Below are 26,870 nucleotides of genomic sequence, written 5' to 3'. Positions count from 1 at the left end.
TCATTGTGCCAATACTGTTTTTATTCTCGGCATGGAAAATGCTATTTCAGGATGTAAAGTATGAATAAATCTGACTTGCCGTGCGGTAACTTTCGAATTCAACACACAATGTTTTCTTCAATTTAGTGACAAATCCGAATTTCAAACAGGCGAATTTCTGAGTTCTTTTGGAAACGGTCTCAAAGGTAGACTCCCCATTACATTTTTAACCAAAGAGCTATGTATAAAAATACGTAACGCACACAAGTGTTACGATACAGATAGCAGATCAGATGAAAGTATCGGAACATTGAGTAAACAAATAAATTGCTCATAAAAAATTACGGTCGGTTAAATTGAGAAAGGATTCGAAAGGCCAAGTCTACACAAAAACTAAATTGTTACACAGAAATTTCGAGTAATTGGAACGTATTGACATCAGAGTATGGTACGATGTATATCTTTTCACCAGAAAACAGTTTGTGCTAAATTATCCTGCATCCTGGGGTTGTATCCCGTTTGAAAGAAATCAACACAGGATGGCAAGATAGCATGAAGTGTTGACCATTTCTATGGCAAACAAATTTTGACAAGATGTCTGAATATAGGAACGATGAGACCAGTCAACAGTTTGTGGTATAATTATCGCACTGCAACCCGAACGAGGCTGAAGCCAAAATTATATTATCTGTTTACTGACAGAACGCAACAGTCGCAACCTTAAATTATGAAATAACTCGCTTTACAATAACGAGATGGATAGGTTCTTAGACTAGAAATCCTTAATCATCGCTATAAATTATTTCAACATTTTTGTAATATTCATTAAATTTCATCTATGTTACAGGTATGTCTCTTTTGATTGAATTTTTCCGAATCGTTTCTCTGTTGTTGCTGGTTCCCAGTGTCTCCAAGACGTGTCAGGTGTGTCGCTGTCATCGTTCAAGGGAACGAATTCACTCGGAATATCCACATTGTCTGGTTTGACTTCTTTAGGCCTGTAGAAAAAGACGAACGATCTGGTTTGTAACTGCAATTTCTTCATAGGTCAAGGCTAATGAACTGACCGACCAAGTAGCAAAATAAAATGGTTTTAATGTGCATTAAACTTTAATGCTCACCTGAAGCACGGTATCAGAAGCTTTGGGTCCACATTCTTTCGCCTTTCTGACGGTTTGATGCACCTTACAATTTCACTGACAAGTATCCCAACGGATATAGTCATAACGAAACACAGCATGCCATACCAAGGTTTAGCTATCTTGTGAAAATGGGGTAAAAACACGTGGCAGTCATACAATCGTAACACATTGTGCAGTCTGAGAATTCAGAGTGGACGAAACAAACGTTATGATCATAGAAAAATTATACACATTATCCTCAAACAAAAGAGGCTGGTGTATTTGGTCACAGTGCAAGCAATCCGAAATCACTATCCCGGAACGGTTTACCTTTAGTAAGTTGTATGAACACAGAAAATGCATTGGCCTTTTTGAAGTACTAGTAGCTTGAAGATCGCAAAATCCAAAGCAGAGAGTTAATTTTCAGAGAAACAAGTGTTTCATCTATAGCAGTACCAATGTGGTTGTTGATGGAAACCTGATTATCTTCAAAATGTCGGTCACGTACAAAGGCGTAATTTGATTTATTGAGGTTTACAACAAACGGCTTGCTTGTCTTTCTTTCACAGGATAAACGTGCACAATAATAAAAATGTCGAGTATTGATGAACAACGGTACTCAAGTTAATCTATCTACGCATAGCTCTATTGTTGTTGAGAGGAGAGGAGAGATGAATGCCATCCAGCCTAGAAGTCTAATCTACTTGTTTTTCGAACTTACTTTGTAAACTGGTAACATCTTTGCTGTGCCCATCCGTGCGAAAATCGTCCCTATACCGATCCACATACCGAGCAATATTCCGATACAAATACCAACAAACGCTCCCCTGAGAGTAGAAAAATCACTTAGTTAAAACTGAGCAGAAGTGAAAGGTGTTAATGTATTCGAATTTTAATTAAGCAGGGAAGCACTGTAGTTATGGCTAGTTAGAGACTGTTTCTTGGATCCGTCATTGAGGCATAAACTTTGAACGTGAGCGAATTTTACCATGGTTACATTGGTATACTTTATACTTTCTTTTCATGTTTTCCACAAGAAATCAACTATGTTTACATTTGTATTGCCATGAGAAGAATTCCTAAGTGACATAGGGCAGACAAACAAACAAATATAAAGGGTGATCGTACAACTCGTACAAGTGCACATGTTGTAGAGAATATACCCTTAGTAAATCATTGGTATTTCCCTTTCCTATGTTTATTTTGTGTTTGTGAAGGCAAGTACCCAAAGGAAAGTTAAGAAGGATTAATGCTAAATGGCAAATAGTTAAAAAGAAATGGGAAAGCATATATTGCATGCATATATACACTATTCTGGACTCCATCTTAGGCCTATTCAAATTTGCATTATGAGTTGTGTAGGCTACTTCTATTTTCTGATATTAGATAATGGCATGTGATTTTGAGGTATGAACTTCGAAGAGGAAGGGTCTTTAAAACTCGGGGTTTAATCTCTCTCATACAGTTTCGGAGTATCTGATGTCGAATGAGCTCTCAATTGCGAAAGCACCGTCGAAATACTGCACAAGTGTGCAGAGACATCTGTCAAAAGTTAATGTCTAGATAGGTTGAAATGAAGTACTAGCGATAATTAACTCGCAATGCGCAGTGGATAGAAAGGTTAGATCCAAATAGTGGATTGTCATTATCAAAGCAACTTAAGAACTATGAAACCGCGGTCATTTCCTACCCAATTGGCCTAATGGAAAAAATCCAGTAAGAACAATGAGCTTCAGTCAACCAACTTGTTGCAAGCTTCCGAGTTGCTGCCGTATTTTGTGAAGTGTACACTCGGGAATGTACCAGGCGATTTAAGACGAGACAGGTACTGTGGCTTATGTACTTTTTGTTCACTGCACCTTTGAACTATGAATGCAATATGTATGTAGATATGGACGCATGTTGGAGACCTTGTCCCGTTCTGAGGGATTCCTTGTCCAAAAGAGACTAAACATAATTTACCATACAGGCATTGCTGTGGTAACTCAATGCTAATTTAACGGCCCATGAGAAACACGAAATTATCAAAGGCCGAACTGGAAACTTTTTCCGGTTTGGTTATTGCTATACTTTAATTGGTAGTCCACTAAAGCCAATTTACAAGGTTTCCAAAATTATAAAAGATTGATGGTCTGAGCAGATGTCATATTTTCTTCTCGCACACATACTTACTGCTTCACTGATCGCCAATCGGCTTTTAAATTAATTGGTTTACCGTTGTACGGACGTTTGAAATCCTTAGTGGTCAGGCACCTCGAAGTTGAAATTACTTCTGTCAATACCTATACAGGTGCTTTTGTAAGCATATTCCTATTTAAGACGACTGAACAGAAATTTAATCGGTTCAGCCCTTCAAAATTACAGATAAATTTCCGTCTGTATAAGCAACATTGTTACCTTGCCAAGATTCATAATGAGGTTATATGCTTTCCTCCATACCAAATTTAAGAATGCGGGTCTTCCCTCGCGATCGATTACGAGTTTGCGCTACATATACCTGATATTAAGTGTCTCATATATGATATTTTTCCTATAGTGATGGTACGTTTTATTGTTGCATGTCAGTCTTCTGAGGCCTCTATTCGAATTGCAATGCAAATTTGTAATCGGACAACATTACATAAACAAACAACTGCAACAACAACACCAATATACTACTACTACTACTACTACTACTACTACGCATGTGTAGACGTCGTGGTAGTGTGCTCTGAGTTTTGCTACAGTTTTTGAGTCCTTCAGTGTTTTCCGGACTTACATCGGTGTTTCATCTGATTTTGCTCCGGTTGTGGACTGCTGCTGTCAAGTTTTTTGTGCGTTTCAACTTTCGATTGAAGAGATTTTTGCGGATTCCCTCAGTGGTTTCCGTGTGCTGTTTCCTAGGCCAAGATGGCCGCGCCATTCATTGACAATGGACGCTTAGCTACGTTTGCCGGTCTCACGAGGAAACATGGTGTGAAGTGTGAATCCATGGAAGGAGTCTCTGTCGAAAAGTATCTACAAGCTATTTCAACGATTACTGGTCCACAGAATATCATCGCTGCTTCCAGAGTTTACGGTTCAGTTATCGTTTATTTCAATTCCGTTACTTGGGTGGAAAACGTGTGTGTCAATGGTTTCGAACTGAACGGTTACTCAATTCAAGTTGAACCTGTTGTAAAACCAGCGACAAAAGTCATAGTGTCTGGCGTTCCACCTTTTATTCCGAATCATGTTATTGAAACCGAACTTCTTACATTTGGTAAACTTGTCAGTAAAATCAAAACGATTCCTCTCGGATGCAAGAGCGAACATTTAAAGCATGTAAGATCTTTCCGAAGACAAGCTCTGGTACTGATTGATGCTGACTTTCACGGTACATGGAAGGACCTTTGACTGTAGAGTACGAAGGTAAAAGGTACAGAATTTATCTTTCAACGGAAGAAATGAAATGTTTCAAGTGCGGTCAAAAGGGACATGTTCAGCGTGACTGTCAACAATCACCCCAAAACGAACCATCTGCTACATTGCAAGAAAAAGACAATATCACTGTAATTAACAACGGTCAAATTGAAAGAGGTGTCAAAATTCCGACCAACAACGATGATTCTGCTCAACGTCCGATGGAACCAATCTGTGGTGATTCGTCGACTGTCTCCAATCAGGACAAAGTTGTTCAACAACGTGAAAATGAAAACACAACGATGGATGACAATATTGATGGTCACAACGTCGCGGACATTTCTGGTGTAAACGTTATCGATACTCACAATAGCTCGCAACAGCCCAGTGATGACCATGGTAATGAAGAACAAGAAAGTATGGTTTGTAATAACGAAAATGACATTGTTCAACGTGAACCGTCTTCAAAAGTTGATCCAGAAACTGTCTTGAACACTGACGGAACGAACAACAATGGAATTTCAAAGGTAGATGATGTTGTTACTGATGATGAGAGGGTACGAACCCCTCCTTTGCCTTTCCCCACTTCTCCGGACCTGTGTTTACGCAAGCTTCGGAATCCTCAGTTTCTTCCCCGGCTTGCACTCCTTCGCTTGTTCTTTCCGGACTTTCTGATTTCGTTCCGGATTCTCAAGACATTGCAGACAAGACCAATGCATCGATGAACATGGATATGTCTGCAGATGTTTCTCAGAGCATCTCATTCTCACCGCTTTCTAATCAACGCATTGCAAGCCAGTCAACAGAAGACAGTTTGAAAGATTCATCACAGAGAGAAACTGATGACAATGAATCTGTGCTGTCGGACATTTCAGATTCTTCGTTTTTCATGATGTATCGACTCAATCGATTGCAGATTTCTTGGAAAATACAAAGCACTCAAAGAAGTTTATTCAGGATTGTTTTGACTTTCATCCAAATTTGAAAGAGCTTGCGAAAATGTTGCTGGGATATCGCTCTTCACAGCCTGTGAACAGCGCAACGAGAGCTCGCATCTACAAACTGGTACGTAAAATCAAGGACTATATCAGAACTACTGGTAGGTCAACTGCGATTGAGTCTTCACTTTAATTCATTTTCGTTATGTGGAAGCATCTCTCATTCCTGTTTACATGCATGGCTCTGTCCTGTGTAACGCTGAATGTTCGTGGGTGTCGAGACTCGATGAAACGCTTTCAAGTTTTTGATTTTCTCAAGCATACCAACCCGGCTTCTTGTTACCTTTTACAAGAAACTCACAGTATTCCCAGTGACGAAAAAGTATGGCCTTTGATTTGGAGAGGACGTTGCATTTTGTCACATGGTTCAGCAAACAGTGCAGGTGTTGCAATATTGTTTTCGCCCTCCTCTACAATTGATATCATTCGCACATCAGAACCAATTCCTGGACATTTACTGCACGTGCAAGCAAACGTTGATGGCAGCCTAGTCAACATTATTAATGTGTATGGACATACTACCTCCAATGAACGGTTGTGGTGTTTTACCAAGCTGAATGATTTACTATCAAGCTTAGATGTTGACAGTGTAATTATCCTTGGTGGAGACTTTAATTGTACTCTGAATGAAGAATTGGACAGAATCAATTGTAAGGAGTCTGACATGTGTGCAGTTCGCTATTTTACTAATTTAATTCACAAGTACAGGCTTGTTGACAGTTGGCGTCACTATCATGGGGACAGCCGTAATTACACCTGGCACAGAAATGACAAAAAGGCTCGTCTTGACAGGATTTACATCAACAAGTGGATGAAATCACGCATCACAGTGGCTTCAATTCATCATTCTGCGCTCACGTTTTCTGATCATTCATTGGTAAAGTTAAGGGTGACACAGAAAGAAGTCAAACACCGCAACCCAATATGGTGTCTCAATACAAGCATCTTGAAGCATGAACTCTATAAAGATATCATTACGCATTTTTGGTTAAACTGGAGACAGCAACAGAATAAATATTGTGATTTGTGGACATGGTGGGAGATTGGAAAATGGAAAATCAAACTTTTAACTCAGCAGTATTGTGCTTCAAACCAGTACAATCTGAAATGGGATAAATTGCGATTGGAAAAGGAAATTCGAGAACTTGAGAAAAGTTTACACGAAGATAAAAGTCTCTTGGATGAATATCAACAAAAGAAAAGTTCTCTGGCTCAGTTGGTAGACTGGAGAGCAGAGGTGCAGCAGTACGATCTCGTCACCAATTACTTACTCACAGTGATGTTTCGAACAGTTTCTTTTTGCACTTGAACGAGAAAGGGGAAGGTCAAAGCCAATTATACACATGAAACGTGCTGACGGATCAATAACGGAAAATCCCGATGAAATTCGTGACATTTTTTACAGTTTCTACAAGGATCTTTATTCTGCTGAACATGTTGACGTTGACGCCCAGTCTGCAATTCTCGACAATTTAGTGCAATTGAACGAGGAAGATCGTGATTACCTTGATGGTGAAATTACTCTTGATGAACTTACTTTTGCTGTTAAGCAACTTTCAACTGACCGTACTCCAGGTATGGATGGTTTGCCCAATGAATTTTACAAAACATTCTGGTCTATTATTGGTCAAGACCTTCATAAAGTTTTCATTGAATGTTTCCGTAATGATCAGCTTCCTATTTCTTGTCGGAGAGCAGTGCTAAGTCTTCACCCGAAAGCTGGAGACAACACTTTAGTCAAGAACTGGAGACCCATTAGCTTGTTATGTAGCGACTATAAAATTGTCACGAAAGCTCTGTCAATTCGTTTACGTAATGTTCTTTCAAAAATAATTCACGTTGATCAGTCCTGCTCTATTCCAAATCGTCACATATTTGATAATGTGAATTTATTGCAAGATAGTATTTTCTATGCCAATGATACAAACTCACCTCTGGGTATTGTTGCTCTAGACCAGGAAAAGGCTTTTGACCGTGTCAGTCATGATTACCTTTTTAAAACTTTGTGTTCTTTTGGTTTTGGCCCCGCTTTATTAATTACATTAAAACTCTCTACACAGATATTCAGTCAGTTTTAAAGATAAATAGTTCCATTACCTCTCCAATTTCAATTAATCGTGGGATTCGTCAAGGTTGCTCTCTTTCTGGTCAACTTTATGTGATTGCCTTAGAACCATTTTTAGATAAAATTAGGAATAGCAGTAACATAAGGGGATTGATTATACCAGAAGCTCCTAGTCCTACATGCCTTTCAGCGTATGCCGACGATGTTGAAGCTTTTATTACTCGAGATGAAGATTTTAGTAACTAAAGTCCACTCTTAAGTTATATGAAAATGCATCTAATGCAAAAGTTAACCTCAAGAAATCTGAAGGTCTCTGGGCTGGTAGTTGGCGTAATCGTACTGACACGCCATTAAATATCAAATGGAACTCACAGGATTAAAACTGCTCGGTGTGTATGTTGGTAACTCAAATAATTATTGTCAGAAAAATTGGTCTGAATTAGTGAACATCACTGAAAACAAGGTGAAATTTGGTCGTCTTTTGCACCTGGCATGTCTTACAGAGGTCGTGTTTTAGTCATTAATCAGCTCATTGCATCAAAATTACTTCACAGATTGACTTGTACAACTCCCGATGTTCAAACTTTTTCTTACCTTCAAACCCTTTTTCTGAGATTTTTCTGGCAAGGACGTCATTGGATTCCTTCAGAAACACTGTATTTACCTCTCATTCAAGGTGGCCAAGGCCTTATTCATCTTAAAACTCGTTGTATTTCTTTACGTCTCAGTTACATTCAAAAGTATTTGTATCAGGATGTTCATCATCCGTCGTATTATTTCACAGATTTTTATTTTAGAAGAGTTGGTGGTCTCAATTATGACAAACAGTTACTTCTCACGACTGACATTGATTTTGGTAATACTGCTATTCCTGCTTTTCATCGTGATTTATTACATTGTTGGAATTCTGTTGACAAAATTCGTAAAGGAATCCCATTGAGTGTTCCTGACATTCTTAAAGAGCCTCTTTTTCAAAATCCACTCATTATGCATCCCGTTCATAAGTCTCCTTTTACTGTACCAGCCTTTGTCAACGCTCAAGTTACCACTATAGGTGATCTTTTCAATACTGTGGAAAATCGTTGGTTAACTTCTTCAGATTTGTGTGATAGAGTTGCGATTCATTCACAGCGTATTATTTCTATGTCTTTACAATGCGTTTACAAGGCTATTCCTATTCGTTTGAAATCCGTCATTGAAAATCATTTTTGTAACAACAATCCAAACAATGCGCCAGATACTGTGTATTCTTTTCAGCTGCAACATACTACAGAGCACAATTATTTTCTGTGTAAAATAGAAAAAGGTGCAATTTACAAGTACTTGATAATGGCTCATCATTATGCATGTTTACCAGACAGATTAGACACCATCTGGAGGGACATTTTGAGCATTCCACATTCCATCAAACCAAACTTTGTTTCATGTTATTGTGATCTCATCATAAAGAAAGAAGGGGATTTACAATGGCGCATTATGCACGGAGCCTATCAAACTAGTTCTTTTTTGTTCCGTGCTGGTTTTCGTTCAGATGCAAACTGTTCTCTCTGTAATGACATTGATTCACTTTTACATACTTTCCTTGAGTGTCCAAACATTCAACCGCTTCTAGGTGTCATTTCCACTATAACATCTCGTTTAGTTTTACCTGGGCAAGCTGTAAACATTGCATGGTTTTTCATTAATCCTCCTGTTAAAAACTCTGTATTTATTCATAGACGTGCAATGTCTCTTTTTATTTACCTATCTACAATGGCTAAGTTGTGTATACATTTAGCAAGAAGAAATGTGTTTAGAAACCAGGGTCCTGTTGATCCTTTGGACATATTTAAAAGCAAGATTTTCACCAGATTGAGACTTGAATTTGAATATCATCGTTCAATGAAAATTTACATTCTTTTAATATTACTTGGGCTTTTGATGATATTCTTTGTGACACACATGATGGTCAACTCAATTTTCACATTTAAGATACTACCCTGCTTTTGTGCATCGCCAGGTTGTGTCATCTTTGAAATATTATGTGATAGGTTTAAGATATGTCTTTCTTGCTGACATTTACTGTTGTCATTCATGACGTTTTCTGTTCAATGCCGACCATCACTTTATAGTGATTTTATTTTATTTGTATCTTATATTTCTTTTGGTTCCGTGAAATGTAAAATTTCTTTTTACAGTTTTAGTATGTAGGGACCTATGTGAAATAAAGATATTTGAAAAACTACTACTACTACTACTACTACTACTACTACTACTACTACTAGTTGGAAGCAGAAGTCTATGTATATTCCACTGAGATGTACAACATCAAGGATATAATCTAAATGTCAACTTTCCAATCTCTTACCATGAGTTCGCTCTTGGATAGGCCATGCCTAATGTGAAGGCACCTGCGATGGGTCCTCCAATCGTGCCAAATGTTATCATGGAGATACTCACCAAACTGCCAAGGTAAGGTAAGCCGAGCGCCAGAGCCGTGCTGATTATACCGAAGACCAGAGCTGTGGAGAATAATAGACAGTCGGTATCCCCGTTTACAATGTACCTTGGGATGTTACAATTTATTAGAATAGGTGGTGATTTCACGGATCTTCAGACAACATAAAAGACATTATACCAAATTTGAAGATTTGGAATAAACAGCCTCACATGATCTGATTTAGATTTGTTTGTATCGAAAGTTCTTCGAAAGTGTTCCACACAATCGTTATAAATTGTTACTTCAAATATTGTGATATCGAAAAGACTGAAAATTATGTATCAAGTGATATAATCTTTCTTCGGCTGTTACGGTGTACTTACTTAATATTTTGGACATTACAATATCCCTTGCGTCACTTTCTTGGAGCGGACTTTTTGAGCGCCTTGATCGCCATCGCCGCCAAGGTTTAACAATATCCCTGAGAGCCACAGCTACCATTGCATTCAGACCGGATGAAATTGAACTGAAAAAATAGGGTGAAAACATAAATACTTTTAATTAGCTTCTCAAGCAAAACATAATAGAATGATAAATCGCAAAATGATTTTGTGAATTAAAAATAGACCATGAACAAACATGTGCTACAATGTTGAGGTCACAACGTTTCAACTTGAGCGTCAAAATGATTATTTTCTAGGCAAAATGTCAACAACGTTTCTATTGACAAAATTCAATTCAATTTAATAAAACTCATTTTGCACACATTCTTATGCTTGAAGACATAATTGCAAAGATGATGATTTAATTCCAACTATTGACACTAAGATTCAACGAACACTCTATTTAGGGATCAAACTAGTCGGCGAAACACAAATTCATCTGAGCTTAGATATACTCAGTTTCTGTTAATTTCAGCTTAGAATGTACATACATTACCCTTGCTGAGCAGTGACTTTCAAATATATATATTATATATATATATATATATATATATATATATATATATATATATATATATATATATATATATATAAGGCAAGGTCATATTTATAATATATAACATATATATATATATATATATATATATATATATATATATATATATATATATGTATATACTCACATACATCTTTCTTGTTCACGGAAATTAAAAAGAAAAAAAGTAAAAGAGAGATTTCATGGATTAGATGGACTGACGCAGTGTACATGTATGTGCTGTTTTGAAGATAGTCCGCGCTATGCATCGCAGCGATCATGTGGCGGTTGAAAGATTTCCCTACCTGAGTGATCCAGCGAATAAAGATGAAATGAAGAGTCCCTGTATCCCAGGGATATGACCAAGCGTGCCACTCACGAAATAAACAAGTATCTGGGGAAGGAAACAAGCTATCATTAAGGGTGAATGCATTAAAGCCGCACTTTTCAATCCCTGGTTCTCGCATTAGTGGAGTTCTCCTCCCAGTCAAACACATGGCCAGTACGATGTTTGATTTCTATAACATTAATTACACAAACTGATTTCAATCTTTTGTCACCTTTTGCTAATCCTGCAAACAGAGCTTATATAATCGTTTGATTGACGGTCGGTTCAAATTGCCAACGGTCATTTATTCCCCAGCACCACACTCGAATTTCCTTAAAAAACGTCTTCCAGTCATGTTAGAATTTGAATATAACCACTGAGTTCGATCGGCAGCAGCTTTGTGCTGACCGCTTGGCAGTCTGTCAGCGTTTTTGCGGTCGGAAAAAAACTAAAAAGTGGCATTTTCTGGAGCGTGTGCCCTCATGTTACCTGCTTGGTGTCCACTTACACAATGAACGCCGCCATAGGTTGGCCCCCTTTTAAAGGGAGGCTCCGCCTTTAAAAATCCCTAAGTGTTATGGCGGTACTTTTATTTGGGGAGGGGGGGGGGGGAAGAGAGAGAGAGAGGTGATATATATGTATGTATGTATGTATGTATGTATGTATGTATGTATGTATGTATGTATGTATGTGTGCTTTAATGTACATAAAGGTGATATATTATGTTTTTATGAATGTATGCCATGTATGTATGTGTCCTACCTGATCCGGTCTTTTAAACCGAGGTTCGTAGTGAACTGTATCCAACTCTTCGTACAGTAGCTCTAAGTCAGTGGTGAAGTCTGTAAAGTAAATCATGCAAAACGGCACTTGTACATGTTTTTTAACTTTGATGAAACATACTCTCTGCGATTGCCCATTCTGGGAGTGTTTTTAATATGCTCTGTTGAGTATGATTTCTTTCTGGTTTTGGATCAATGAAATAATTGAATTTATAGAATATGGAGAATTGCATCTCAAAGTAATAAGTATCAAGGAGTGAGGCAGTCGTTAAGAGTTGTGTGTTAGTGTTTTCTCTGTCTTTTAAAGTATTTTGATGATGAAGCCAAAATCTCAGTGCGCTGTTTTCGCTCGGTATTTTAAAGTATACTTACTTTCAGTCGGTGAGAATGTTCCATTAATCGGCGGAAATAGAGGTGTAAGCTTATCTACAAATCGACAAATCAAAAGACATCATTTACGCAAACCGTAACAAACAAAAAAGCAAACAAAAAGGAAATGACTATATCTTCGAGTTTACTCAAGTATACCCTTTGTTACTATTTAGGTAATTTGAATTGTTCTTGACATTTAGGGTTGTTCATTTATTTCTCACCGTAAGGTCGATAAAATATGGGTTGGTCCGACAAAAAGACGACATAGTTCTATACAATTCCAAGAAGGTCCAGCCTGGTAACAAAACAATGTTGGTTCAGTAAAATGACTGTTAGGATACGAACACCTTTTATTTACAACGAAGTCTTGTTTTATATTTTGCGTATCAATTCTCTGTTGCCGGTTGGTGAGGTCACGTCAACGGGTCAAGCTAACCTAACAATTGTCGAGGATATCACTCAGAAATATAGAGTTCGTTGCCACTCTTAATTTGGAGGTTCGTTCGCGCAATCGCAGATTGTACGACCTCGTGAACTTTGATACGCGCATGCCTATTCAATCCCGATTACGTCACACAGATTACAGCGAGAATCAACTATTGAACTGTACTCACTCGGAAATGGACGGTGATCTGCCACAGTGCAGCCGGGCAAGTGGTAATAATGCCGGGACCGATCACTTAGCGAAGATAAATAGGTTGTTTACACACCAATTTCAAGCCGATTTAGACCTCAAGTTTGGCTTCGCCTCACATTTTCCTCTGTATTCATAACTGAGCGCCCATCATGCATTGGTGAATGCCCGGGGATAATTCATTGGTATTACCACTGTATGTAGGCCTACTAAATGATGAAGTTTCGGAATGCGAATTAAGTTGAACTTGAAGGCGACGTGCAAAGTAACTGATTTTACTCCATGCCCAATGTGTCTAGGTCGGTTCTGAATGTGTGACATACACGTGTTTGACTAGTTACAGCAGTGTATCTGTATTAAAACATGTATCTCGAGCATGCTGAAGCTTCAACATATTGTTACGATGTGGTTTAACTACGGAACTCTTTTTCATGCCCTGGCCGAGAATAGATACTGGCTGAGAACAGGCGAAGGGAGTGTATAGGGACAGTGGAAAGTACGAAGTCAATGTCAGCCCCTACCCACGTACTACCCTAGTGTGGGGTATTTGGAAATAATCTTATTAAGTTTGTCAAATGCATCAACCCCGGGAAAGACAACTTTGAAACATTCAGTCAATAAACATAGCTCTTTATCAAAAATCTGCACTTCCAGTCTTTGAACCATCCACAGTTCGGCGTTCATCAATTTCGCTGGCTTGACCAGGCTAAACGAATACAATTTGGAAGGGTAACCGATTTTCAAAAATGTCCCCAACGTCCCCTGTCAACGTAGCTCAATGAAACTGCCATCCTTTGTTCATGTATATTTATCGATTGAATAACTCGAATGACATTGCTCACAAACACATAAGTACGCGAAAATGGGACTTTTTTGAACTGCAGGTGCTTGACCTGTCACTGCCGATACTGAAAACATTGAGGTGACGATCGCACTACGTCAAACAGAAAGCTCGAAAAGTTGGCAAATTACTATTTGCCATGCTCTCTTGCTGCCATGATGTTGTAGTGAGGTTAGTCACGAGGTTAACCGTGACCGATTTTTTCCCAACTTGGCCTTGCATAGCGTTAAAACAAAGGCCGAAATTAGCCGATGTCCCAAAGCAAACACGAAGACTTTGAAGTCAGTGACGTAATCGAGTTGAGATCTGGGCAAGCGCAGTCGTTCGAAAACGAACTGATATAAACAACACTGTAAAGGAATGAATGATATACTGAATTCTAGAGTACATCATGAACTTTAAAGATGTTCAGGTTCTGCTCTTGATTTTGTTTTCACCCTTTGACTTTGATAAAGAATAGGCGTAGTAATTATGGTACGTGAAAAACTACCCAAAAATATGCACAACGCAGTCTTCACCAACGACAACACCATGAATGCACCAAAGAAATATAAGTACATAGCACAAGCATGTATCGAAGAAATGTGCACCCAAAACGCATACAACTTGCGCAATACAAACCTAGACAACCCAATAGAAGTAATTCTATACCTGACAGTAAGACTTCTATTGAACAGAGAAAAGTGGTTCCATGCTGGAGAACAAACGCGAATCGACACTGCATATTCACCAAATCATATTTTTATCCAAATCACTCGCACCGCTACACCATGCGACGTGGCGCACGTGTACTCAAAAAGAGGTTCAGACCTTAGTGGAATCGTGCGATGTATGCCCGAAAACGATCGACAAAGCTACCTAACACAACCGCAGTCAGTCATAAACGTAACAAACTCACTGTAATGGTACATTTTGCAAACAGCCAATTTCCCAACAAACAAACCAAACAAACACACAAACAAAAAGGAAACCCCTTTAGATAACTATTTTTAGGTAATCAGTCATTGTACGGTCACCTAGTATATGTCAATCTTGGCGCTGATACATGTTGATAATAGCTAACAGTTTCGTAACTGTTCCCGACCTTGTACGAGTCATGGCAACTGCTACCTGGGTGAGTTTGAAAGCCCATCTACGCATGTTCCCATTCCGGAAATGTGCACAAAGGTGGCGGTGTTTTACTGCTGAGACTAGTGATAGTAGAACAATTTTCGATTCTGCATTGAGGAAATTAGGTGAGATCTATCATAAATATTCACTGGTCATATTCGACTATTTATTATACATTTATTTCCCACCGGAACTGTCCGTTAGCCCAGACAATCTTTGGAAAAGGGGAGACAATGCATCGGGGAACTTGTACTGTTGCTGTCATGACAGACGATGGTAGCTCAAATACACCACCGGATGATAGCATTAGGAATGTGATGTTTGCAGAGGCAACCTACTTGGAAAAGGCAACTTACTGTTATAAAATGCGACGAGCACCAGACCAGTGAGAGTCATCATTGAATATACAGCTAGTTTGAATGGTATGGTCAAAAGCATTGTACTGGAAGGAAAAAAAACCAATAACTCATTCATCCGGTTCGAATAGGCTTCTCCTTCAAGGAACCGATGCGACAAAGTGGCAACTCATGCGCTATATGCATTCCTAACATTAAAATCCTCATACAATGTTGATAATTCAGCCAAAGGATCATAAAATTTAGGATGTTCACTTAACGAGAGGGAAATTATCGCCAGAACAGTAATTTCCGGTACCTTAATTACGATTTTGGCACCTGACTGAGTCATTAAAGTCTCAGTCGGTCGACCATATTTTCAACATGGCGGATTTCTACAGGTAGAAAAACATAAGATTACACAATCCAAAGTGGAAGTTTAGGTTATGCAGGAATTTCTTACCAGAGATGCCTAAAACGAGATGAAAGCTGCAAGAGTTTAGCAAGTTTCTTTTAGTCATGAAAACGATTGCATTTTCTGTAAAAGTATTTATCTGATCACTTTCGTAAACTCTTGCTGTAGTGAGAAGTCGACGTTTTACCCACAATACATTTCAATGTTATGCAGTTTGACAAAAAACTATTTAGGGTAGTGAGAATTGTCATTACATTTTGAAAGGAAATCGTAAAAAACAACCAACAATAAAATGATAAAGTTAAAAACAGGGCTAGATCGACTGTATTTCGCAGAAATATTGACATGGTGGCGCTGCATGTTGCCAACACAGTTTTTTTCAAAGCAATATTTCTCATCACAGATACAAGGAAATTCCCTCATACTATATATTTTCAAAACGTAGAGAATCTTAAGTAAAGTACGGTAGCAGTAGCTTACTCGAAGGATGAAGTGGGTGATTATTTGGGGTAAAAACCTCAATTTTGGCATTACTGATTACAATTAATTTAAGTAAAAAATGACGCTATTTCCTGGTAATATTTCACTTAAAAGAGGAGTATATGTAGATAAAAACGACTATTTTAATTAGCATTACCTATCCTCATCGTAAAATGGCAAAGGTTGAAAAACTTACGCTCAAAAGAAGTGATTAAAATCATGATCAGCAAAATTTAATTAGTATTTAGAGGACATAATGTGAAAATTTAAGAAAATTGGACGCAGCCTGAGCGGAGTTAAATTCCAGGAAATCGGGTGATTTGCATAAATTGACACTTCTTTATCACGCAACTTACAATTGCTTGAAAAGCCAATGAGTGAACCGAATCAATATTTTAATCTTGGATCAACAAATTAATTGAAATCGAATAAATATTTGCAAAAAGGTGATTTTTTGAGCTAAATACGCTGTGTTTGTTGCAGCAACCCCTTAACTAAAATATATGAATGCACCGCCTACGATAAAGTGTATGTCGTCGAATATATATTCGTGACGAAAACATTTGCACTTGCACACTTTTACCAACCCTTAAAAACGGAAACAGACTCCATGTGTAGTAACCTCTGTCCATGAGTCTGCAATATGGAGATCACCAGTATTCATGCACAATATTCATAGAGTGACCTGTTTGGGTCTGGTCTGTATGTTCGTGCATGACTGTCAACATCCATGGACTTTTCATACAGTAGAACTGTACACCATTACCGGATGCAAAGCATGCATAATTTCGATTTACGCGGCCTTTACACTGCTGAATATAACGCATCATTTGCATTCAAGATAAAACGCATGAGTTGAGAAACTGAACTCACCCCTGTGCTCTTCGTACAGACTTGGAGGCCATGACACGTTGGACAGCGCCTTGGTTAACAACGGTAGCGAACGTTAACATTATTCCATTAGCAAGCATCGACCACATCGATGCGCGTGCTGTGAGATCAAACCGTGTGCTGCAAAGAAGCACGTTAATCGTTCTTATAAAGTGGACTTATATTTATACACATGATAAATGTTTGCCCTTAATATGCAGTAATGTGAAGATAATCATATTTTGAAGGCCAAAGCTGCGCCATTTTATACTTCTCAAATGAAGTTCTGAATGAAAGAGCAAGTTGCTGTAACTTCACTTTTTTGTTTTTTATATCAATTGCAAGATCTTGTACTGATTCCGGCGAGCATGATGAAACACAAACTGAATGGTTTTGTCAACATTGCGTCTATATGCGTATATGCTGTTCACTGTTTTTCCGGACCAGAAATCACTCGTCCATCAACAATTAAAAACTGTTTACACTGACATGTACAGGCTGGGTTGATAAGCTAAACACTGTGTATCTAAACACGATTCGGGAAGTTGAACAAGAAATTGAAATTGACGGTAAAAAATTAAAATCTAACGAAAAGTCATCAAAGTGGCTTTCCAAAGCATGCAAAATAACCAAATAAATAAATGAAAATAAAACTGAGCCTGAAAGGTGTAGACACAGTGTACGAAACTGTAACTATGAAAAACCCCGGATTTTAAGTCAGGTAGATTTGATTCTTTTTCTGAAAAGAAACATAACAATTTGGGCGTGCTATCAGTAGATATATGCTCCGACCAAAGGATCGTACCAAATGTACGAAAGACACACATTATAACATGTCATGTGCTCATTCCGCGTTGTGATTCGCCAGAATATACGTTAAGTGGTGAGAAAATAGATACACTAGTCCCAATTGGCTCGATAAAAGTGACATTAGAGGTGGGTATTTTTGAAAAAACTTCTCCTTGGAAAATAGTGGTCACGTGATATGTTTGGTGACTAGAACATGATGAGCGACGAGCCTTCATTCCGTAAGGAACTTGAACAGCTTATCGTCCAACAAAGATGTAAGTACACTAATGGACGTTGAGTGGTATGCTTAGGATAATTTTGCTCTTTTTGTGAAGAAATTAGTAATACTGTTACCAAGGAGGAGAAATCGCCAAGTAAATTTCTGATAATGGATTTATGTAGTCTGTTAAACATCTATAACCTGGTCATTATTCGGGGCATATCACCTGTTCATTACTCCTCGTGGCCTCAACCAGAAACAAATCCCTATGCCCTTTGGTCTACGGCCTTTGGGAATAGTGATGCATTTCTTGTAACGCATCGTCCCTCCGGGTACAGACTTGCGATATTGCCCTCATGTACATAGTACAGGATGAGATTAGTGCCAAATCACTTGTGTTAACATTATTTTTATTTTGATGTAACTTTTTTATTGTGTTTACATTTTTAATCAATTGTCTTATGTTCTCATTATATTTGTATTTTAATCACATTCTCTTATTTTGTTTGCATTTTTATTTCATTATCTTTACATTTTTATTTCAATTTTCAATTTGTGTACATTTTTTTTCACTCGTTTATTTTGTTTAAATTTTATTTCATTCTTTGATTTCATTAGTGTTTCTATTTTATTATGTTTACATTTTTGTTTCATTGCTTTATTTTGTTTGCATTTTTATTTCATTCTGTGTACATTTTTATTTCACTCTCTCATTTTGTTTGTATTTTTATTTCATTGTTTAGTTTCTTTTTTCGTTTTCTCATTTTTCTCATTTTTACTTTATTATGTTTATATTTTCATTTCGTTTCACTTATTTAATTTTCATTTCATTAATCAATTTGTTTGTGTTTTTATTTACTTATGTTAACATTTTATTTCATTCTTATATTATGTTTGAGTTTTTATTTCGTTTTCTCATTTTCTTTGCATTTTTATTTTATTATGTTCGCATTTTTGTTTCGTGTTTACATTATTTCATTCTTTTTTTGTTTAGATAAATCAAAATATCAAAATAATGAAATAAAAATGCTAACATTATGAATAAAAATGCAAACAAAATGAGAAAACTAAATAAAAATGTACACATAATAAAATAAAATTGATAGAACAAAATAAAAATGCAAACAATATAAATAAAAAATGCAAGCATAATGAAAATAAAAATGCAAACAAAATGAGAAAACGAAATAAAAATTTAAACATTGCGAAATAAAACTACAAACAAAATGAAAAAATTAAAATATACATGTAAACTGAATGAAATAAAATGCAAATAAAAATAGAAAACGAAATGAAGATGTAAACATATTCAAATAAAAATGCAAACAACACGAGAAAGTGAAACAAAAATGCGAACATAATGAAGAAAATGTAAAGAAAATAGGAAAAAGAAACAAAAATGCAAACACAATGAAATAAAATGTAAACAAAGTGAAAGAATGAAAGATAAGTTTAAACAATGAAATAAAAATGCAAACAAAAACAGAAAACGAAACAAAAATTCAAACATAATAAAATAAAAATACAAATAAAATGAGAAATCGAAATAAAAATTCAAACAAGTAAAAATGCAAACAAAATGAAATAAAAATGAAAAAAAATAATGAAATAAGAATGCAAACACAATTAGAAAACGAAATATGTAAACGTAATGAAATAATGTTAACACAAGTGTTTTGGCAACAAGATTAATCACAGATGATTTCCAAAGGTCATTAAATGTATAGATATATAATTAGCTGAAATAAGAATACGTAATCTCTTTGACTGCTGTCATTGTATCACCACTTTATATAGCATGTGTGATTGCCTTTGGTCTTGTCCTATAAGCTATATATGCTAAACTGTGAAAGCTCATGGGATATCCTAATTATAAATTAGCTGACATGAAAAAGTAAATTATCCTTCACTTATACAACACAAGTGTCTCATCAATATACATAGCAAGTTTAATATACTTTTCTAAGAGTCCTTTCAGTCTTATATCCCTAATTAGGAAAGTTAGTTAAATATGGGAATTGCTGATGTGAAAATGCTGAACAACTTTCATTGATATTTTATCATATTTCTTCAATGTGCATATAAGTTTTCATCGACTTTGATAAAGTCAATCAAGATATATCCCCTATTAGAAAAGTTTGTTAAATATGCAAATTAGTAATTAGATGTTATACAAAATCACAAAAGACTTTTGGTCTTATAGTTTCTGCTATATACAGAACAAGTTTTGTCAATTTCGATCAAGGCAATCCAGATACATTGCCCAAATTAAGAAAGTTCATTGAATATGCAAATTAGGAAATGACTGAAGTAAAAATGCTTCATGACTATCAATAATGTTGTATCATAGTATCTTCAATGTACATTGAAAGTTTAGTCAACTTTGGTCATGTCAATCAAGATATATAACCCTAATCAGGGAAGATCATTAGATATTGAAATTAGGAATTGGCTGAAGTGAAAATGCTTAAGGACTTTCAGTAATATTAAATCATAGTATCTTCAATATACGTACAACGTTTTGTAAATTTTGATTGAGTCAATTCCGATATATATCCCTAATTAGGAAAGTTGATGAAATATGCAAACTAATCAAAATCTAATCACTTCTTGCCATTAGCATGTGGTAACTGTCTATCAAATCTGAGTTGAATCCGTTCAGGCAATTTTGAGATATCGTGTTAACACACAGACAGACAGACAGACAGACAGACAGACAGACAGACAGACACAGACAGATAGACATCGCTAAGACATTAGCTCACGAGTGTGGACACGTGAACTTATAAAGCAAATGGGCATATACGTTTATGAGCATGTTCTGGTGCGTACTAGAATATGCCTGACGATGTATCACTTTATGAAACTTGCTATGTTCATTGGAGATACAATGATATAACAATAATAAAAGTTGTGAAGGATTTTGAGATAAACTAATGACTAATTTGCATATATCACGAACTTTCCTTATAAGTTATATATCTGAATTGACCAGATCAAAGATTAAGAAACTTGCTACGTACACTGGAGATACTGTGATATAACATTGCTGAAAGTCATGGCGTATTTTAACTTCAGCTTTTACTAATTTGCATATTTAATGAACTTTTCTAATTAGGAATATACATCTGGATTGACTTCATCAAAAGTGTCGAAACTTGACTATGTATTTTTGGGGATAGTATAATATAACATTAATGAAAGTTGTGTAAGCATTTTTCGATAAACTGATAACTCATTTGCTTATATAATGAACTTTCATATTAAGGGATATATCTGAATAGACTTGATCGAAGTTGACAAAACATGCCAGTTTCATTAAGATACTATGATGAAATATTACTGAAAGTCGTTTAGCATTTTTACACCAGCTGGTTACTAATTTGCATGTTGATCTAACTTTCCAAATTCGGGACATTTTACTGGAAGAACACTACCACACTTTATGAAATTTTTTCTGTATATTGATGAGACGGTTAAATAGTTATTTTGCATTTTAATGTCAGCTAATTTATAACTCGCATATTCAATTAGCTTTACACTTTGGCATATATAAGCTTATAGAACTTGGCCAAATGCAATAACGCTTGCTGTATAAAGTGGTGATACAATGACAGCAGTCAAAGAAATTAAGTATTTTTATTTCAGCTAATTACATATTTGTATCATTCATGATGTTGATCATAACAGTTTCAATGAAGTTGCAAACTTGTAGCAAAAGTTCGATTTACAGACAACTGCAACATCTGCTGAAACACGTAAGCATTTTCAGTTCATATCTGGTTGTTGATGTTGTAACACGCAGTAAACTTACTCAATTTGCAAATGTCCTTCTTGATAGTTGTGCCGAAGAACCTCTGTAATCCCGCCAGAATCGATCGTTCCAATGACTAACACAGCGACGATTGATGCAAGCATCACCATGAATTGAAATACGTCAGACCAAACAACAGCACTCAGGCCACCCTTTTTGGTTAAAAATATTGCGCATTTTGGGGTTAGATGGTGACACATTTTTCTTTGGATAAAACAGTTACCCGATTTAGGGTAAAATAATAACGCGTTTTTCTCAATACGCCGAAAATCAACTTGAACTGACGCCAATTAAATATATACATATGTTTGGAGTGAGATTTCTCAAGTCAATAAAGATAACAACGTTTTCTGCATGTAGTAGGTTTTTGTTTTTCAAACGTAAAAACAAATATTATCTGCTATTAAAATAAATGCAGAACATACAAAGTTTACTATTAAGAATACAAACATACATACATACATACATACTCAACTCGATAGTAGGTCTATAGTTTACTCACAAGGGTTGTGTAGAAAGTACAAATAGAACCAGAAACCACGACTGTGATCCAGTAAGCTGCATTATTGGCTGTAGAAATAACAAATAATAAATTTAACTGAAAGATATTTAACTAGTAAGGTATGGACAGTGGAATGTAACTATTGCGATTATTTTCGTCGTAGTCTATCACGATTTCGGGGCTCAACGTGGGGCCGAGACACAGAACCCCCATTTTTGTAGATTCAAACATCAACATACGATCATGCTTAAAGTGTTCGGGTCTATGCCAATCTGATTAAAAACAAATACAGCGATGGCAACATCTCCACCTTTGTTAGTTATTTGCTGACGAGACTGCTAAGGACAGGCAAAGATGGAAACGTCGCCATCTTTTCATTTTATTTCAAATCATATTGTGCATTGCATACGAATAGCAACCTCAGCATTGGCGACTAAACTACACCACCAACACTCAAAATTTGCTGAGTGGATATACCTTGCAAGATTTTAATACTAAGAACTGATTGTTATGAAATTTTCACGTCAGAATTTTGCAGAATGTCGCTTACAAATTCTTGATTATTAGTGAAGTCGTCGAATCTGTCAGTCTCAATGCGCATTCTCAGAAACTCACGTAAGCTGTACGGAATTTTTAACTGTAATTAGTCATATTTCGGGTCCATATAGCAAGTAATCCATATAAGGGATTTGTAGGTACAGAGAAATCATAAATAAAAGGCTTCACATCAAATTCAAATATAATGTTATACTATAATAGCAACAAACCACCCAAGCGACGGGTATACCATTCGATTTTGACCAGTCCACTCCGTTATTGTATGTGTCGCTCGAGCAAATATGTCGTGAACCGGTCAAAATCTCGTAATACAATCGTCGCTTGAGGGGGCTTATCCATGCTACCCTCGTTTCATTTATTTTCGTTCCTACTTGCTTCTAATGCGATCCCTGGTCCAATCATCGTACTTCCCATGTAAAGCAACACGAGAAAAGCAAAGCAGCCAGCGCAAGTGATTTGTACGGTGGGGTGGAACCTCAATGCCATGTACTGTAAATTTAAAGAAAATGAGTATAAATACAGCTGACGGGGTCGTTAACAAGGAAGTTCGTGTAATTCAAGCTGATTATTTTATTCGCTTTGAACCAAATTAAGATAAGTTCCATAACAGTCATTGGCAATTAAAAACAACTTTCATAATTTTTTTTGTACGATGTGATAAGATTAAAGTCAAAGCCGTCCTAACTGCACACAGTCTATTACATCAGAAGTCATGGATTTCGCAGAGCTATGCTTTGGCCATTTTCATATTTTTTAATTATTTTTTCTCAGATTGGCCTATTTGTTCTTAACGATCATTCGACATTGTGTTCACCATCTTTTTATTTGCACTCAGAAAAATGTACCTATCCATGTTGATTAACATTTAATCAAGAAAGATAGTAGTGCTGGCTGGTATCTGTTGTCAACTGTTCCAACTTGAACCATATTTGTCAAAACTACAGGATTACGCCAATACTCTCGCCAAGCAACAAATATTTAATTGTGGTTGAATTGGCCATTGGAGAACTTCTAAAAAGTTCAAAAAAAAAACAACAACTCGCCATGCGTTACCCCGACAGCCCATCACAGCCGACATACCTCATAAACGCTTACTATGCCCAGCCCTCGGATAACAGGTACAAAGGTGAACGTAACCAACAAACCAGAAACGGCCGCTCCAATGAAAGAACACACAAGTGCTACACCGTTGACGTATATTTCAGCAGGCAGCCCGAGGATTGACATGCCAGATGTGAAGGTCACAAAATATGACATCGCTAGCACTACACATCCGAGCTTACGATTGGCCAAAAGATATCTGGATACATGTAAAATAGAGGCAATGATTAATATATTCATCAATATTCCCTCAAGATCACTGTGGCGTTATGTGCAATCAGACAGCATAAAAGAACTATGTGATCAGTAAACTAGAAAATTTCACAAGATACATTGAATGCGCTTTAGACGAGGGGTTTACATCCGGTCTTATATCAGGAAATATCAAAAACTTTCTTGATATCATTCTTGCAATCGATAAACCACAAATCTTTCACAAGTTTGAAACGCTGCTGAGAAAACAGATACGAGAGATCCTATTTTGTTGCTATGACTACAGATGATGATTGTCCGAAGACAAGGTACTTCAAAACACCCGCAGGATACTTTAGCATTACGGACATGCTTGCACTGTAGTACATGATTGAGTGAGTCGATATTTTAGACATATCAACATGCGTGAGATAAGGTGAATATCAATAGATGTTTACGGCATTTGATCTTCTAGTCATGTTAATTTGCTTACACCGTTCAAAGAAATTATTTTGAGAATGCAATGAAAAACATATGCGGCTTCTTTCCATTTTCCAATGTGTTTAGATGAAATGAGTTTTGTAACATTTAATCAAAGATGAACACGCTTTGAGTGAAAAAGCTTGCTTTGTAAGCACTCACTTTGAGGTTGTCTTCTGGCCTCCTTTTACCAGACAAAAATACACACCAGTGAAAGCTGATACGGCTAGCACTGCGATGAACACTATCCAGTCCACTACACCTAGTGGCGTCACTTGCCCGTCAGACATCTTGTGGTATCCGACACGATAAACTGAGAACCTTTGCCCTTTCTCTTTGGCTCTGTAAGCCTGAACAAAATTTGCAATTTATGAAATTACTCTGATCGAAATCAAACACTTACACCTTTATAGTGTAAAGCGTATAAACCGACTATTATCGGACCTTCAAATCTGACTTTAGACTTTAAGACGTAACTGTCAATATGTGTATGCACACAGTAATGTCATGTCACCTTGGCACATATTCAAAATAAAATAAGATCGACCCTTTAGCTAGACCAGGTAGAGATTCTCCTTGCAGACTTTCTTGATTTATTTCTCTTTTATCTAGAAAAACCTTATCTTAACGTTGACCTGAGAGGAGATGGAACGGCTAGGGCACGAATGGCGACTTCAACGTGCATGATCAGAGGTCAACAAATTAGTATTTTATGACCTCTTGAGCAGGATCATGACTCGACGTTCGTTATGGAGGTCGTTCGTTTGGCGCGTCATGGTAACTTAAAATGCTACAATCTAGAATGGAAAGTATTGCTTCAGGACTACTGGTGAGCGGAGAGTTGTAAGAATCGTAATAATCATGAAAGGACTAGACTTGGAATGGCCTGAGTTACAGTAAACTTTGCTTAAGTTAATATGTCAAGTAGGCGTAGTGTATTGTATCGTCTTATCAGTGTAATCACAAGCAAGCATATTTTACAAGGACTGACTAACTGTATTAGGTCAGCAAAGAAGCATGCGCTAAAAGAAAAAAAAAACATTGTAGAGGTATTACATGAGATACTTCAGCACAGATTTCAGTGGCGAAGAAATCACACGTAATGCCAGGCGTGATATTTTATTCCTACATTAAAAAGTGACCATGAAATTTTCATTTATGATATGTCCAACTTATCACGTTCACGTACGCAAGCACATTAACACAATGCACCAGGAGACCGAAGGATCATTCTGAAGACGGCTGTATCAAGAATCTGAAATGAACGTGTACCCTGAAGTATTGACACTGGCCCAAAGTTGCAAACCAGCGGAATTTAACAGAGAGTTTTTCTTCATTGGAAATGGCAGAGTGTATTTAAGTGGTTTTTGAAAGACTTTTTGTGCCACGTGGTAGCACACCTGGAGCTACACACATTAAAAGGATACTACGACTTGGAAAGGCAAGTCATCGTTGTACAATTAAATCACACTGTGACAGCAGAGTTAACCTTACCTTATCAGTGTGTTCTTGGAGAGCGAATAACGTCACCTGTCTAGGTTATTAGCTTGCCGTGGAAGCGATATAGAATTTGGACCTGTGGTGCACAATTACACTCATTGAGTGTAAAAAATATGGGTCTGATTTGAGGACAGCGGTTCAATGCGAGATTGTATCAGGGGCGGGGTATAAAGGACTGTCACCCAAGGTCCACCGACTCAACATCTCTTGAGTTGATAAGTAAAGAAAACAAAACAAACCAACCAAACAAACCCAGAGGTAGCCAAATGAGGCTGATCGTAAAAAAAGGGTTTCACGAACAGACTTTTGTCGGAAGGGGAGGCATTTTTAAAGTTTCACTGGGTGGTTAGGACGGATGGACAGCATTTTACCATCAAGGATACGGACAGATCCAATTATTTTACTTTGCAGAAAACTTTTAAAAAAGCAGAGTGTCCGAATAAGGGAGCGTTCAGTTATTATGGCCGGGGGTGGGCCGGCAAAATCCAGGGGGGGGGGGTTTCACCTCAAATTTGAAAACTGCAAAGGGGGGGGGGGGTCATGTATTTTTCAAACAACTCAGAGGGGAGGTCACTTAATTTTCATAAGTATCCGTCCAGTCAAAAA

At 36.9% G+C, this 26,870-nt stretch overlaps 1 protein-coding gene across 2 annotated transcripts; it reads right to left on the bottom strand.

Annotated features, from left to right (window-relative positions):
* Positions 1–26,349, bottom strand: LOC139150072 (sodium-dependent multivitamin transporter-like). Of its 2 annotated transcripts, none has more exons than XR_011556185.1 (16): positions 26,259–26,349; positions 24,927–25,114; positions 24,072–24,291; positions 23,363–23,480; positions 22,434–22,501; positions 21,932–22,083; positions 17,112–17,249; positions 15,365–15,450; positions 12,424–12,477; positions 12,032–12,111; positions 11,247–11,335; positions 10,347–10,489; positions 9,892–10,045; positions 1,822–1,927; positions 1,101–1,236; positions 1–977 (listed from the first exon to the last, which is right to left on the bottom strand). XR_011556185.1 is itself a non-coding variant. In XM_070722228.1 (16 exons), the coding sequence occupies exons 2-16, from the start codon at positions 25,052–25,054 to the stop codon at positions 821–823; spliced, it is 1,833 nt and encodes a 610-aa protein (XP_070578329.1). In that variant the 5' UTR covers positions 25,055–25,114; positions 26,259–26,349; the 3' UTR covers positions 1–820. The 2 variants fall into 2 exon arrangements, 1 of the variants encoding a protein (XP_070578329.1); XM_070722228.1 differs by having other exon boundaries at positions 1,101–1,240.
* Positions 26,350–26,870: the final 521 nt, after the last annotated feature.

The sequence above is a fragment of the Ptychodera flava genome, chromosome 14 (genome assembly GCF_041260155.1).
Source record: "Ptychodera flava strain L36383 chromosome 14, AS_Pfla_20210202, whole genome shotgun sequence".
NCBI classification, from domain to species: domain Eukaryota; kingdom Metazoa; phylum Hemichordata; class Enteropneusta; family Ptychoderidae; genus Ptychodera; species Ptychodera flava.
The sequence above is the reverse complement of the archived record's forward strand: the minus strand, read 5'-3'. Positions and strand labels throughout refer to the sequence as shown.